The 14,599-nt window shown below is 35.6% G+C and overlaps 2 protein-coding genes across 2 annotated transcripts; both read right to left on the bottom strand.

The window, feature by feature from the left end:
- Nucleotides 1-880: 880 nt before the first annotated feature.
- Nucleotides 881-4,494, bottom strand: LOC110637052 (SUN domain-containing protein 5). The gene is made up of 4 exons (XM_058137525.1): nucleotides 4,094-4,494; nucleotides 2,256-3,607; nucleotides 2,090-2,175; nucleotides 881-1,389 (listed from the first exon to the last, which is right to left on the bottom strand). The coding sequence occupies exons 1-4, from the start codon at nucleotides 4,326-4,328 to the stop codon at nucleotides 1,158-1,160; spliced, it is 1,905 nt and encodes a 634-aa protein (XP_057993508.1). The 5' UTR covers nucleotides 4,329-4,494; the 3' UTR covers nucleotides 881-1,157.
- A 2,928-nt stretch (nucleotides 4,495-7,422) lies between these two features.
- On the bottom strand, nucleotides 7,423-14,599 carry LOC110637044 (probable inactive ATP-dependent zinc metalloprotease FTSHI 1, chloroplastic). Its single transcript, XM_021786966.2, has 15 exons — nucleotides 13,775-14,599; nucleotides 13,597-13,681; nucleotides 12,762-13,196; nucleotides 12,596-12,649; nucleotides 12,435-12,500; nucleotides 11,611-11,706; nucleotides 11,399-11,527; nucleotides 10,988-11,040; nucleotides 10,237-10,432; nucleotides 9,793-9,907; nucleotides 9,449-9,723; nucleotides 8,963-9,046; nucleotides 8,760-8,872; nucleotides 8,425-8,674; nucleotides 7,423-7,777 (listed from the first exon to the last, which is right to left on the bottom strand). Exons 1-15 carry the CDS (start codon nucleotides 14,431-14,433, stop codon nucleotides 7,589-7,591), a joined length of 2,799 nt encoding a protein of 932 aa, XP_021642658.2. The 5' UTR covers nucleotides 14,434-14,599; the 3' UTR covers nucleotides 7,423-7,588.

Raw genomic sequence — 14,599 nt, 5'->3', positions numbered from 1 at the left:
GTAAATGATGGATAAATAAAAGTAAAGAGAGGTAAGTAATTATTTTACCTCTGTTTGGGAAGAAGTGAATTAATGAAGGATAAGGGTAAGTAAAGGTAAACTTTACCCTCCCTTACCCCTAAAATCTCAATTTTTCTTACACCCCAAATTTGGGATGTAAGCAGAAAGAGGTGAGAGCTGAAAATTATTTTATTTTTTATTTTTCTATTGTGTAATTAATTTTTTTTCTTAAAAATCTAATTATACCCATTAAAAATAAACTTAATTTGCCAATATAAACAAAAGACTTTAACATAATGAGACAATAAAAAATGCAAATTATTGATCGCTAAGTTAAAAGGCTTTAATTTACATATTATAAAAAATAAAAAATAAAATTTATATAATAGGAAATGTTATTTTTGTAATTCTAATAATTATTTACCCTTTTTTTACCTCTTTCCAAACATAAAAAATATACATTATCTCTCATTACCTTTTCATTAATTCAACCTTTCTAAACATAAGATTTTTTTTTATTGTAACCCTCCTTACCCTGTCCCTTCCTTACCCTCTCTTATCCTCCCATTAATCACACTTCTCTCACCCTATCTAAACAGAGCCTAAACCATTGAGCCAAAAATGGCCAAAACCGAACCAGCAACAGGTTTTAGTTGTCTTTGTGCATATGGATAGTTTGAATATTTAAATATTAGGAAGAGTATGTTTATTTTAAATGAAGGAAACACATACAAGGATAGTTTTATCAATCAAATTCACAAGATAATAAATATCGAGTGCAAATTGAAATTGCTGCCCGGTTGCGTCTATTTTCAGTACATTTGTTTTTTTTTTTTTTTCATTTGAATTTTTCTCTGATAAGAAAAAGGGGAAAAAAGGATTCAAGCAAAAGATAAAGTATCAACATTTTCTGCAGTAGCATGAAAGCTACAAATATAAAGGCCAAGGCCAGATATGAATAAAAATTTGATTTTCTAGAGCTACAAAGATAGGGGCTCTAGAGAGCAGGTTAACAAGTAGTGGTACAGTGTGTCTGTTTACATGTATCGCAACCCAACTTCTACTTTCTGGCACATATTATCTGACTTAGATACCCCAAAAAATGTTAAAAAAAAATTCTTGCTAACATTACTCAAGTTACACAGAGAAGGGACTAGCTAAGAGAGGAGGGTGATGAATAGTGTCATTGTGCTGCTAACAAGTATCATAACCCAACCTCTACTTGTCCGGCATACCTTATCTGACTGAGAAGCTCCCAAAATTTTCATAACTCTTGCTGAAACTAGCTTGATAGTTGCAAAGCACATGAAGAAAAGACTCATTGCTAATACAGCAAGCTCCTTGCTCTCCAGATTTGCTTGATCATTTACAACCTTTTCAACATCTAATCTGCAGTAAGAAAGGAAAAGAGGCGTAGGAAAATGGGAAGCTAGTCAGATGGGAGGATAATTTCACAAAACACAAGTATCATGCACCCTGCATAAATTCTGGTTTACAAGTATATCAAGCATTGCCATTAAGCATGGTCAGCTACAAGCAAAAGCAGTCAAGTTATTGCAAAAAGGCTTGATGGAGCAGTTTTTCTTTTAAAATTCACTACTCATTTGTAAATATTCATATTTCCTTGCATTATTCTAAATCTGTCATAAGCTATAAGTCTCAGAATTGAACAGAAGACATAAAATTTCAAGATCTAATAGGCCCCCTTTTATTCAGACAGGAATTGATCCCAGCCAGAGCTATGTTGCTTTTAAAGAGTATACAAAATCATATCTATGAACAATCCTCCAACATATGAAATCTTCGGGTTAAAATTGAGTTAATGATCTGCTTAAATAAATGTATTGCTATAAATAATAGACAGAGGGATTGAATAATAAAATCCACTTTAACTAAGTTGTAAACATGTGACCTATGATGATACTATGAAATCATTTTTAGGATCCAGATTAATGACAAATGAGAGAACAATTTCAAACATTCAGGTTACTAGAACATCAATTGGAAAACCAATTCATAAATGAAAATAACTGGAAGTATATTAAAAATTTGTTAGTAAACTTTGGTCACAAGTGAGACAATTGCAAACCTCAACATGATATTTTCTCTGACCAATGCATCCATACGAGATGAGACGGTAGCTTTCCATGACTCAAGGTCTGAAAGTCCTTTATCCTGGTAATGGAAAGGAGATTGAAGGGTTAGGCAATCATATATGATTCCTTCTCTTAGAAAAATTTAAAAGTTGAAAGTACCATATTTTCCTTCCATTCCACAAGATCATTAATTTCCGCTTTGCTCTTCTCCAAAAGAAATGAAACTCTGGATAGCTCTTTCTCAAGGTCAGGCAAGATATCTCCTTGTCTCCTATTCATTTCTTTAATAAACTCCTCCAACACAGATAAGTTCAACTCAAGTGACCTCACCTTCTGCAGCAAGATCTTTAGAACAGCATCACCAGGCATTCTGCTAATTGGCTGCTGTTTAACTTCAGTAGCAGGATTAGGAATCTTGCTTATAGTCACAGTCTCCTTTGTTGTAGTTGCATGGAGCTGTTGAGAATCATCAGTTTTTTCTGTACCCATAGTGGCACTATCAGCCCCATTTTGAACTTTGCCATTTCTTTTCTCATCAATGAGATCCAATTCTGACTTCAAAGGTGGTATTGCAGTTGCATCAGGCTTTGGCAATTTGCTGGGACTAGTTTCTCCAGGGTCTACAAAGAGATCTTCAAGCATACGCTTAATAGCGTCTACTCCATACACCTCAACAACACTCAATGTGCAGTAAAATTCGGACCCATAATGACTAAGTAGCTCCAACTTTAAGTACCTCACCCATTTGGGTTCAGGCAGCTTGAAGCTTTGACTTTGCTTGACATTAGCAGCAACAAAGTTTCCCAACTCAGTCCAAGCTTCAGTTGGATAATTTAAACTTCCAGACAAGTTAAAATCCTTGAAATTAGAAGAATAATGCTCAAAGTTGGCAATTTTGACAACATCAACTAATGTCTCCTCCGAAAGCTCAATCACAACAAACTTCCCTCCCACAGAACAAGGGTTTCTTAGGTACTTATCTTGATCCTTCCCCAGTATATTATCTGCCCCTTTTGCTTCCTTATTATGTGCCACAACCTTTGCACCCTTCATAGCAAAGGCAAAGTTGTACTCTTTTCCATCAGGTTCAAGCCGATGGGTGATGTTGACGAGCTGATTGGGCATTTGTTGCCCTTTCTCTTGCCTTGTTATGTTGCGAAATTCATCCAAATTGAGATAAGTGGAATGATGAGTTTTCCCACCAGGTAGCTCCTTGGGTTTACCTGTCTCCCATCCTTCCACTTCTTGCACTTTACAAACTAAAGATCTGTAACCTAAAAAACTCCAAATAATATCTTCTATACTATTAGTCTCCGAAATTGAGTACTTCTGATTCGCAATGTTAATATGAACTGTGGAATTGTTACAGCTGGAAGACAGATTAAGCTCTAGCAGCACTCCATTTGTATTGTTATAGCTTCTCTTTGTAACGTGTGAATGTGTATCATTGCAAAGCTTATGTTTAAAAACACCAGGACAAGGTATGCTTCTGTTATCAGGATTCAAATTCCCTGAAAAACATACGATCTTTTTAAATCCAATATGCATCAAATAAATGAACAATTTGATTCATCATTCACTTAAGATTGATGCTTGTACCTTCATCTCCTTAAAAGCTAACCTAAAATAATTTGAAAAAAGATATAATTGGTAATCGAATAAATGTAGTATTTCATGATTTTTAACAGTCATCATTACAGAGTGGGAAAAAAATCAAAAAATCCCATCAGCCCCATCCGATTTCACTATTTGGTTGATTTAGTCATGGAACAATTAATTGTCCAAGTATAATCAATGCTCAATTTAGCAGCTAAACGGCAGAGAAATTAATGGTTTCTTCTTACTTTTTTCCCTATCCTTAGAATTAGCCAAAAATGAGTATTTCTATAAGAAAGAACAGAAATGGGTTTGCTAGAAAATTCAAAACAAGATAATGGGTAAGAGAGGACAAAAACTATGCAAGGGATTGAACAATAGATAAGGGATAAAAATCTCACCTTCATTCTCGTGGCTAAGGCCAAGTCTAGTGTAGAACAACAAGACAAGGCACCAAAGCAAGAGAATCAAGGACAAAGAGAGCTCATAGAAGCTTCTTCTGTTATTCTTTTTATTGTGACTGTTGCTGCTGCTGCTGCTGCTGCTGTTCTTGCTGCTATTACCGTTGTTTCTGTTTTTGATGTTTTGGCATCCAATAGCGTTTATTATTAAGGAGCCACTTCGAGGTTTCTTCATGTCTCGTGGCTGCAAGGAAAAAGGTACTGTTTCTGTTCGCGTTTAATTTATTGGGTGGCTGTCGCTGTCTCCTCCTCAAAGGTGGGAGTAAAACAATGGCTGTTTGTGGGTCTCTAGTTTATTTCTTTTTTGTGTGAGAGACTAATACACAGGAATATCATATGGCTTTTACGAGTCCCATGTTTTCATATTTTGCGTGGCTTATTTAATCCTGTTCTTGCGGGAGCTACTTTGTACCGTTTAAATAACGCTTCATCCGGATTCATTTTATGTACCATAATATCCTTTATTTAAGCTGATCTTAATGGCCACATTTAAGGGTATTCTTGAAGTATAATGGTTATCATTTTTCTCTCTATTTTTTTTCCTTAAATGGCAAACACTCAAACTGCAAGATTTAAATTCAAGGTTAAACAACCATTGGACTTGGATGTGAGAAAACTTAAACAACCCCTTCTTGTCCAACGGTGTGAGAAAGACTGGAGTCTGATGACTCCATTTTTTTATTAAATAGCGCTTCTTCTCCCAACTTTTTTACTCCTTTAATTATCTCATTTGTCCTCATAATCAATTCACTTAGTACTTTAATAATTTTATGCCCTTTGATAGTATACACATAGCTACCAATGAGTTTTAACTCAGTGATATTAAAATTATATATAGATGTGACGTTTCAAGTTTGATTTTCAATCGAAATACAAGTTTATCTTGAAGACATAAATTATTCCACCAAAATGAGCAAAGATGTAAATATATAAATTATATCCCATGTTTTCATCTTTTGTGTGCCTTATTTAATCCTGTTCTTGCGAGAGCTACTTTGTACCGTTTGAATGGCGCTTCATCCGGGTTCATTTTATGTACCATAATGTCCTTTATCTAAGCTGGTCTTAACGGCCACATTTAGGGGCATTCTTGAAGTATAATGGTTATCGTTTTCCTCTCTATTTTTTTTTCCTTTAAATGGCGAACGCTCAAACTGTAAGATTTAAATTCAAGGTTAAACAACCATTGGACTTGGATGTGAGAAAGCTTAAACAACCCCTTCTCGTCCAACGGTGCGAGAAAGACTGGAGTCTGATGACTCCATTTTTTTATTAAATAGCGCTTCTTCTCCCAACTTTTTTACTCCTTCAATTATCTCATTTGCCCTCATAATCAATTCACTTAGTACTTTAATAATTTTATGCCCTTTGATAGTATACACATAGCTACCAATGAGTTTTAACTCAGTGATATTAAAATTATATATAGATGTGACGTTTCAAGTTTGATTTTCAATCGAAATACAAGTTTATCTTGAAGACATAAATTATTCCACCAAAATGAGCAAAGATGTAAATATATAAATTATATCCCATGTTTTCATCTTTTGTGTGGCTTATTTAATCCTGTTCTTGCGAGAGCTACTTTGTACCGTTTGAATGGCGCTTCATCCGGGTTCATTTTATGTACCATAATGTCCTTTATCTAAGCTGGTCTTAACGGCCACATTTAGGGGCATTCTTGAAGTATAATGGTTATCGTTTTCCTCTCTATTTTTTTTTCCTTTAAATGGCGAACGCTCAAACTGCAAGATTTAAATTCAAGATTAAACAACCATTGGACTTGGATGTGAGAAAGCTTAAACAACCCCTTCTCGTCCAATGGTGCGAGAAAGACTGGAGTCTGATGACTCCATTTTTTTATTAAATAGCGCTTCTTCTCCCAACTTTTTTACTCCTTCAATTATCTCATTTGCCCTCATAATCAATTCACTTAGTACTTTAATAATTTTATGCCCTTTGATAGTATACACATAGCTACCAATGAGTTTTAACTCAGTGATATTAAAATTATATATAGATGTGACGTTTCAAGTTTGATTTTCAATCGAAATACAAGTTTATCTTGAAGACATAAATTATTCCACCAAAATGAGCAAAGATGTAAATATATAAATTATATCCCATGTTTTCATCTTTTGTGTGGCTTATTTAATCCTGTTCTTGCGAGAGCTACTTTGTACCGTTTGAATGGCGCTTCATCCGGGTTCATTTTATGTACCATAATGTCCTTTATCTAAGCTGGTCTTAACGGCCACATTTAGGGGCATTCTTGAAGTATAATGGTTATCGTTTTCCTCTCTATTTTTTTTTTCCTTTAAATGGCGAACGCTCAAACTGCAAGATTTAAATTCAAGATTAAACAACCATTGGACTTGGATGTGAGAAAGCTTAAACAACCCCTTCTCGTCCAATGGTGCGAGAAAGACTGGAGTCTGATGACTCCATTTTTTTATTAAATAGCGCTTCTTCTCCCAACTTTTTTACTCCTTCAATTATCTCATTTGCCCTCATAATCAATTCACTTAGTATTTTAATAATTTTATGCCCTTTGATAGTATACACATAGCTACCAATGAGTTTTAACTCAGTGATATTGAAATTATATATAGATGTGACGTTTCAAGTTTGATTTTCAATCGAAATATAAGTTTATCTCGAAGACATAAATTATTCCACCAAAATGAGCAAAGATGTAAATATATAAATTATATCCCATGTTTTCATCTTTTGTGTGGCTTATTTAATCCTGTTCTTGCGGGAGCTACTTTGTACCGTTTGAATGGCGCTTCATTCGGGTTCATTTTATGTACCATAATGTCATTTATCTAAGCTGGTCTTAACGGCCACATTTAGGGGCATTCTTGAAGTATAATGGTTATCGTTTTCCTCTATTTTTTTTCCTTTAAATGGCAAACGCTCAAACTGCAAGATTTAAATTCAAGGTTAAACAACCATTGGACTTGGATGTGAGAAAGCTTAAACAACCCCTTCTCGTCCAACGGTGCGAGAAAGCCTGGAGTCTGATGACTCCATTTTTTTATTAAATAGCGCTTCTTTTCCCAACTTTTTTACTCCAATTATCTCATTTGCCCTCATAATCAATTCACTTAGTACTTTAATAATTTTATGCCCTTTGATAGTATACACATAGCTACCAATGAGTTTTAACTCAGTGATATTGAAATTATATATAGATGTGACGTTTCAAGTTTGATTTTCAATCGAAATACAAGTTTATCTTGAAGACATAAATTATTCCACCAAAATGAGCAAAGATGTAAATATATAAATTATGAAATAACTTGCAATCAGCAGTTTTAATAGACAATTAAAATTCCATGTGCATCCCATTTATACTCTCAAACAGCAGCAATAAGGTTCCAGTGCAGCAGCTTATGTTCGCATGCATGACAGAAAGCTGTTGTATCTTGTTCATAGGGTTTTTCCTTCTGATGAAGTTAGCAGGGCATGATCTAATTCGCCCCCTAGTTCTTCTTTGGTGAAAGGAAGGCTTCCCGGATTTTTTTCCTCTAAAAGAAGACTTAAGCGCGTTTGCGGAGGATACTTGTTTAAAATATAATCAATTTCTTCTCCACTGATTTCCTTCTGATTAAGAAGAACCTGCAAATTAAGTTTCAGCAATAATGTACCATGCAATTTATCTAAATATGGAGATAAAAGAGCTGTAAATAGACAACTTCAACAGTTCTATAATTTTCATAGTTCAATCCTACTGTTATTTCATTCCCCACACTGAAGCAGAAACTAGATTCAAACATTTATATATTTTTTTTAAAAAAAAAAAAAAACCTTTCACCTTACATAGTTGCTCAGATTCAAATCTCAGAATGCTGTTCCAAGCCATTTTAAAAACGAAAATCCTTCAAAATTATCAGGTTGGATAAGGGTGTTGGTATTTGGTGAACTTCGGAATTTTTTTTATGCTTTTGCTAATTAGTTTCACCACTCCAATAAAAGAATGATAAGGTCCAAGATAAAACTACCATCCCTTGATACCACCAGAAAATTCAACTTATCAAACCCTATTGTAACACCAAATATCTTCCAAGCCAATCCATGCTTAGGAGGAAAATTGAGAGAGAGAAGAAAGTGATATACGTGTCTCAATATATGGATTTTTTTTTCTCTTCTCACGATTATGTGTGTGTGTGTGTGTGTGTGTATTTCAGGGACAACTACCACTTTGCTCAATCACAAGTCAAGAAAATAGTGTAAACGGCCATGTTAACATCCCACACCCAATTTACCTTCACAGCTTTGACCAAAGCGGTATGGTGCCATCTTAGCAAAGAAACAGTTTTTCCATACATATCACGTATCAACTCCTCAGTTCTCTGCGCAACTTGGTCATCCAAATTGAAGTTGACAGGGGGTTCAATTAGGTTATAATCATCATAAAGTGATCCTTCAAAGTCCAGTCGTGGGCCCACAAATCTAACTTTCTTTCTCCAAGGAGGTGGTTCTCCATGTATGACCATTGGATTCTCCAAGTTCCATCTGTTGGAAGAAGGAGCAAGCCTGACATTAAACACCAATAAGACAGCAGGAAACCAAGTGGTGCAACAGTGAATTAGGTACCAACATGGTTATGATTTTACGAGCAAGCCAAGATGCATCTGCAAGATAGGCAACTGATGCCTTCGATGTATCCTGCCCATAAATGACCTCTTCAGCTGCTCTCCCTCCAAGAAAAACCTTTACACAGAGATGAACTTAATAATCTGACACAATCTGAAAAAGAACAAGGACCAAACTAGACAATCTTTATGTCCATAGGGACCATACCTGAAGGCGATGCAGCAGCTGTGGAAGACGCTCAAACATGTATGATTCATCATCAAGCCGATGAAACACAACTTGTGATAATGTCTGCAGATATCATTTGGCACACGTTACCATAGGCATTAAGTGACCTGAAATGTCATAGGGCCAAATCTAAGAGAGACATTAACCCATCCCAACATCAAGCAAAATTATTAGCAGAGGTACAATATATACTGAAAATAGTTTTAGAAAAGATTATATTTGCATCACTGGTGCATCAGAAATATAGAAAAATTATTGTGCAATAATGTAACTGTGCAACAGGTCTTTTGTGTGGTAATACATATTTTGCAGTAGTTAACCAAGATTTGGGCTTCTCTGCTAAAATGTGCTTTAGCTCATCTAGGGAAGAGATTCAGTAATTTCCAAAATATAAGAGAAAAACCCATGGAAATAAAATTTTTCTGGACAATAATAGAGTAATCTTTAAGGAAACAGAATGAGAACCTGACCGCGGGGGACAATTGAAATGCGATCACAGCATTCAACTTTGGCATTTTCATATCGCCTAAGCAAATGAGAAATCATGGCAACTCCAACTTCAGTAGTAGCTCTTCGACATTGTCCCTGATGACCCAACTCTATTCCAACACGCTTTGGTCCCACAGTAAGTCGGTCAACTGCATCATCCATGTCTGACTGAATAATTGATGCATGTCCTTGCCTGACTGCCACAAGAGCAGCCTCCTGGACCAGCTGAGCCAACTTTGCTCCAGTCCATCCTGATAATTTCACACATGAATACAAACATTGAACAGGAAACTCAACAGAACCACAAATACTATTCGTACCAGGTAAGTTGTTTGCATAAGTAGATAAATCAACAGACTCTGACATTTTCACTTTGCTTGCATGAATTTTCAGAATTTCCAACCTCCCCTTAGCATTAGGAGGACGAATCCTTATCTGCATGTGAAACGCCAGTTAACAATGAATGCTAACAGCCATCAGAGAATGCTAACATAAAGTTTAGGAAAATGAAGATCATTTAGATAATTGAATACAAACTTCAAACAATAAGAAGCCAATAAGTTTTCACAAAAAGAATCATCAAGAATGAACAGTGACAATACTACAAAACGAGTTGCTCAATTAAAGCATATGGCCCCAAACATGAAAGAAAAAAAAAAGTGCAGATCAAGAAGCTCTCTCTCTCTCTCTCTCTCTCTCTCTCTCTCTCTCTCTCTCTCTCTCTCTCTGTGTTCCATCCCTTAGTTTTGTTAGCACAAACAAACCTTGCGATCAAAACGACCTGGTCGAAGAAGAGCAGGATCTAATAAATCTCTACGATTCGTAGCAGCTAAAAATATAACGCCTTTGCCAGTGTCAAATCCATCAAGCTCTATCAAGAGCTGGTTCAACGTAGTTTCTCTTTCCTGAGTTGCAGCATTATAGAGGTGATCAGTGGATTCCTTGAAAATCCCTTGTCGCCTGTTCATACAAATAAAAGCAGGGGAAAAAAAGATTTTTCAATCACGTATAGCATAGTTTATTTACAGTGCATTATGGCACAGCATCTCTTTTGGAAGTAGTAATTTGCCTCATACAATATAACAATTACGTAGCCATTATCCAACAATTTCCCTTCAATATTCTGATTGAATATTTATCACGAAACATATGAAAATGATTGCTCAAAGTGACTTATGACCAATTACTAATCCTGAATTTGCTAAAGCAGCAGTTTACTTGAGATGCCTAGGCTAGAACAGTAATATCATATTTACTTCCATTATAATGCAATAGTTCACATGTGTTACCCAAAAACAAACATATGCATAAAAGCTAGACCCGTCTAATCCACCAGATTCATCATATCATCGACCAGCAAAATTCCAAAGGCTCTAATAATCTCAGGGTATGAGGTTGACAGTTCAAGTGATCCCAGTATGGTACTGCTTATGAAAGTGCTACAGTTCCATTTATGACAACAATATTTCCGTAAGGGTAAATATCCACTTCAAGTACCAAGAAGAATGCCCTTACCTAGTTGCCAATGCATCAATTTCATCAATGAAAATGACTGATGGTCTATTGACCTGCAGAGATAGACCATGACATTGTCAACAATTAATTCAAAGCAAACACTTACCAGAATAATTATCCAATGAAATTTTGCGCTCATGATGTAAACATCCATGCTATGTTGCTAGTATTGCAAGCTGACTTGAGTATGTCTGCTATGCAACAAACAATAACGCCTATACACAAGAAAGGCTTTTTACAAAGATAACTTCAATTATGGATTCAAAAATAAATGATTGCTTATCCTAGAGTAGTGATTTTATACAGAAGTAAAGTAATCTTATAGCAACATGAAATGTAGACTAAAAGAACACAATCAACTAGCAACAGGAAGTTGTGATACAATGAAATTCAAAATTGCAGTTTAATTACCTTGGCTCTCTTGAATAGATCCCTGATACGAGCAGAACCAACACCAACCAACACTTCAACAAATTCAGACCCAGCCATTTGGTAAAACGGAACTCCAGCTTCACCAGCTATGGCCTTGGCAACCAGGGTCTAGAAAAAGTATTTAAAAGCTATTAACATTCACACTGAATTTCAACATAAAATTCATGAACCAGTTAATAAGTTTAATGAACCTTGCCACATCCAGGAGGACCCTCCAAAAGTACTCCATGTGGAGGCTTTATCCCCATTTTATCAAACAGTTCTGGATTCTTCAAGTACCTTACCAACTAATCATGAAAGAAATGAGATTCCATAAATAATATAAACAGGAATAATAGTTTGAAATGAGATTTAAGAACAAAATATTCATAAATGACCATCAAAGCAATATAATAAAATGAGATAATATTAAGAGTTTACATAAACAACATTGTACATTTAAGAATATTATCAGGTAGAGAAGATGAAGGCATAATATGTGCTGTGAATTGATAAAAAGAAAAACCCTCAGGCTCAAAAGCATTTAGAGTACTAATTGGGAAAAGGAGTGATTACAAAAAAAATACACTACTCACAGCAGTCGATAGATGGCTCGTCAACCTTTGAACATTTGAACACCAACAAAAGCAAAATGTATTATTGAAAATCTCCTAGCATTTTGACAAAACTCTGAACGTTTATATCTTTCCATATCCCATGTAAAGATAAAGATAAGGCAGAGTAGAAGAAAGATTACAGCAAGTTTGGGTCTAAGGCTTTAGGCTTCAGGCTTCATTGAGTTAATTCAGTATAAGTTACAGTATGATACTTCAACATACTCATTGATATCACTTCTATATGAAAAGGCAATAGATGATATCTTCTTTCTCAATTATCTTCTAGAAAAGGTTCCAAAATGTCATTAAGTTTAGTGCCACATATACAGGAAAAAAAAACTAGGCCAGAAGGAGAGAAAACATTTCACAACTCAACAACAAAGCAGGCCTTCATTTGACATGATAGACAACAAGAATACCTCCTGAAGTTCCTCCACTGCTTCATCAATCCCTGCAACATCACTAAATTTAACTCCAGTTGAACCCTGAAACAATTCCATTTGAATAAAAATATAAGAAATTCAAGCATAATTTATTAATATCGGAGATTAGCAATAAAATGAAATGCTCAGACACTAACATCAACGCGAGCTTCTGCTTTAGAACGTGAAAAATCAATTCCTTGCCATAAATCCTGCAGAATACAGAAATTTTATCCGTACAACAATCAAGGATCAAATAAATGCGAAGTAAGATTAACCTGTAGCATATAACAGCAGAAATGGTAGATATGAAGCAACATTTACCCACTTCCTGAAGTTCTTAGGTCTTCTTGAAAGTGTGAAACGAACTAGAAGAACCATGGTCAAAAGCACAAGCATGATAGGCTTTAGCATCTCAATGCTGGCAGATACACCACCGAAAGTGTAAAATTCACTCAATTTAGAGAAGACTCCTCCATCAATCAAAATATCAACAAGATAATCCGAAATTCTCTCTAAAATGCCAGAGATGATACCAAGAAATAGCTTAAGAAATGGCTTGGCCATAGGCCATACAACATATACAGTTGTCACAAAGATGAAACTGGTAACAGCAAACACTGCAGAAGCTAGGAATCCTCCAACTACAACAGCAGCAGCAGCCATCACAGCTGTCACCATTCCAAGCTCTACGATCATTCTGCTAGATATGGAAGATGCAACTGGATGAGGGTACTCTGGCAACTTTCCCACTGAAGACTGTCGTAAAAGATGCAGCAGCAAATTAGACATAGTCTCATACATCTCTCTAACAGCATGTATCCATATTATTGCCGTGGTTAGAATGTTTCTTTATGAAACAAACTTTGTTTCTACAGTATATTGAAGGACCAAAACGACCCTAATATTATATTAAGCAGAGTATGAACTACCCTGACATTAACTTAGATGATCTAGTGACAGTGACATTTTTATCCTTAGATGACTTGGCTAATACTACACTACTTATCCATTGAAGAGTTGAGATATCCTGCATCTTCTTCATGATTCACCAATGATACATAAGCTTTCCTCACAACAGCTCTCAACTAAATCCACTATAATGAATAAACAAAATTAAAAAAAAAAAAAATTCAGTTGAAGAGGGAAGATTGACCACCTTCATGTGCCTTTCTATTTCAAATTGTGGACCCTTGTACTCCTCCAAAAGTGCTTGAGCTTCATTCTCATCTAGTCTCATTGCCCTACAGAACACATTTTCAGCAGCATTTAAGTACATCATAAAACATCCAGCAAACAACATTTTAAAAGATGAGCTATTAGTGCCTAAAATGCACCATTTTGTCCTGTGTAAGCTCTTCTCCCCTGGAATTTCTTTCAAATCCACAACAAAGGCTCTATAACGATTTCCATAAGTACTGCCTGTAACTTCCTTCGACGTCAACAACTTAACCTTATCAGTATTGATTGCTTTCCTAAAATCCTCAAAGCTCATTTGGGGCAACTCCTCCAAATTCCTATCAAACTCCTCTTCTTCAGATAATTCTGCCTCAAAAATCTGCTCAGGAACATATAGCTTGCCCTTATATTCCCTCAGAATATCTTTCAAATACACAGCATCCTCCTCATTTTCTCTATTATTTCTTTCTTTCTTCGGTTGTGCACTGAAATTCAATCTCTTCGCTAAAAATTCAATAAAACCCATGTTCTGATTCTTGCTCAAATTCTCTTTCTCCTTCAAAGTGTAAAACTTATCGCCAATTAGGTACCTGGGCTCAATTTGGCTAGGATTTTGCTTCAAAATTCTAGTGACAAAATCATCTCTTTTAGTTTCATTGGACTGTGAAGCGGAACTTGAGTTCAAGCCGCACAAAACTGTGAACGATCGGTGAGGAAATGGCGTCTTTGGTCGAAATTTTCGAGCGCATTTCAAGGATTTTTGGTACGGTTTGTGAAGATAAACCCTAGTGGACAACAGAGTGTCAATGGTGGTCATTGTTTCGCTAAAATTCACACTTCTAGCATTTAAAAGTTCAGGGATTTTTAATGCATTGGGGTATAATTATTGCGACTTGAGCTCATTTCTGGGTGGGTAGTAATGCATGACAAGGTTTTAGGGTTTTTGAGGGATTGTAGCGAGGGGGCAAGCGCAATGCCACCGC

Source organism: Hevea brasiliensis, chromosome 16 (assembly GCF_030052815.1).
Source record: "Hevea brasiliensis isolate MT/VB/25A 57/8 chromosome 16, ASM3005281v1, whole genome shotgun sequence".
Classification (NCBI taxonomy): domain Eukaryota; kingdom Viridiplantae; phylum Streptophyta; class Magnoliopsida; order Malpighiales; family Euphorbiaceae; genus Hevea; species Hevea brasiliensis.
Note: the sequence above shows the minus strand (reverse complement) of the source record. Positions and strands in the feature narration are given on the sequence as shown.

Coding starts and splice junctions, on each gene's coding strand:
- LOC110637052 (XM_058137525.1), bottom strand. CDS start 4,328: ATGAAGAAACCTCGAAGTGGCTCCTTAATAATAAACGCTATTGGATGC. Junction 3,608..4,093: donor CCTTAGCCACGAGAATGAAG/GTGAGATTTTTA, acceptor TATGTTTTTCAG/GGAATTTGAATCCTGATAAC. Junction 1,390..2,089: donor AGAGAAAATATCATGTTGAG/GTTTGCAATTGT, acceptor TTCTTACTGCAG/ATTAGATGTTGAAAAGGTTG.
- LOC110637044 (XM_021786966.2), bottom strand. CDS start 14,433: ATGACCACCATTGACACTCTGTTGTCCACTAGGGTTTATCTTCACAAA. Junction 11,707..12,434: donor CAGTGGAGGAACTTCAGGAG/GTATTCTTGTTG, acceptor TTTCATGATTAG/TTGGTAAGGTACTTGAAGAA. Junction 11,041..11,398: donor ATCTATTCAAGAGAGCCAAG/GTAATTAAACTG, acceptor CTATCTCTGCAG/GTCAATAGACCATCAGTCAT.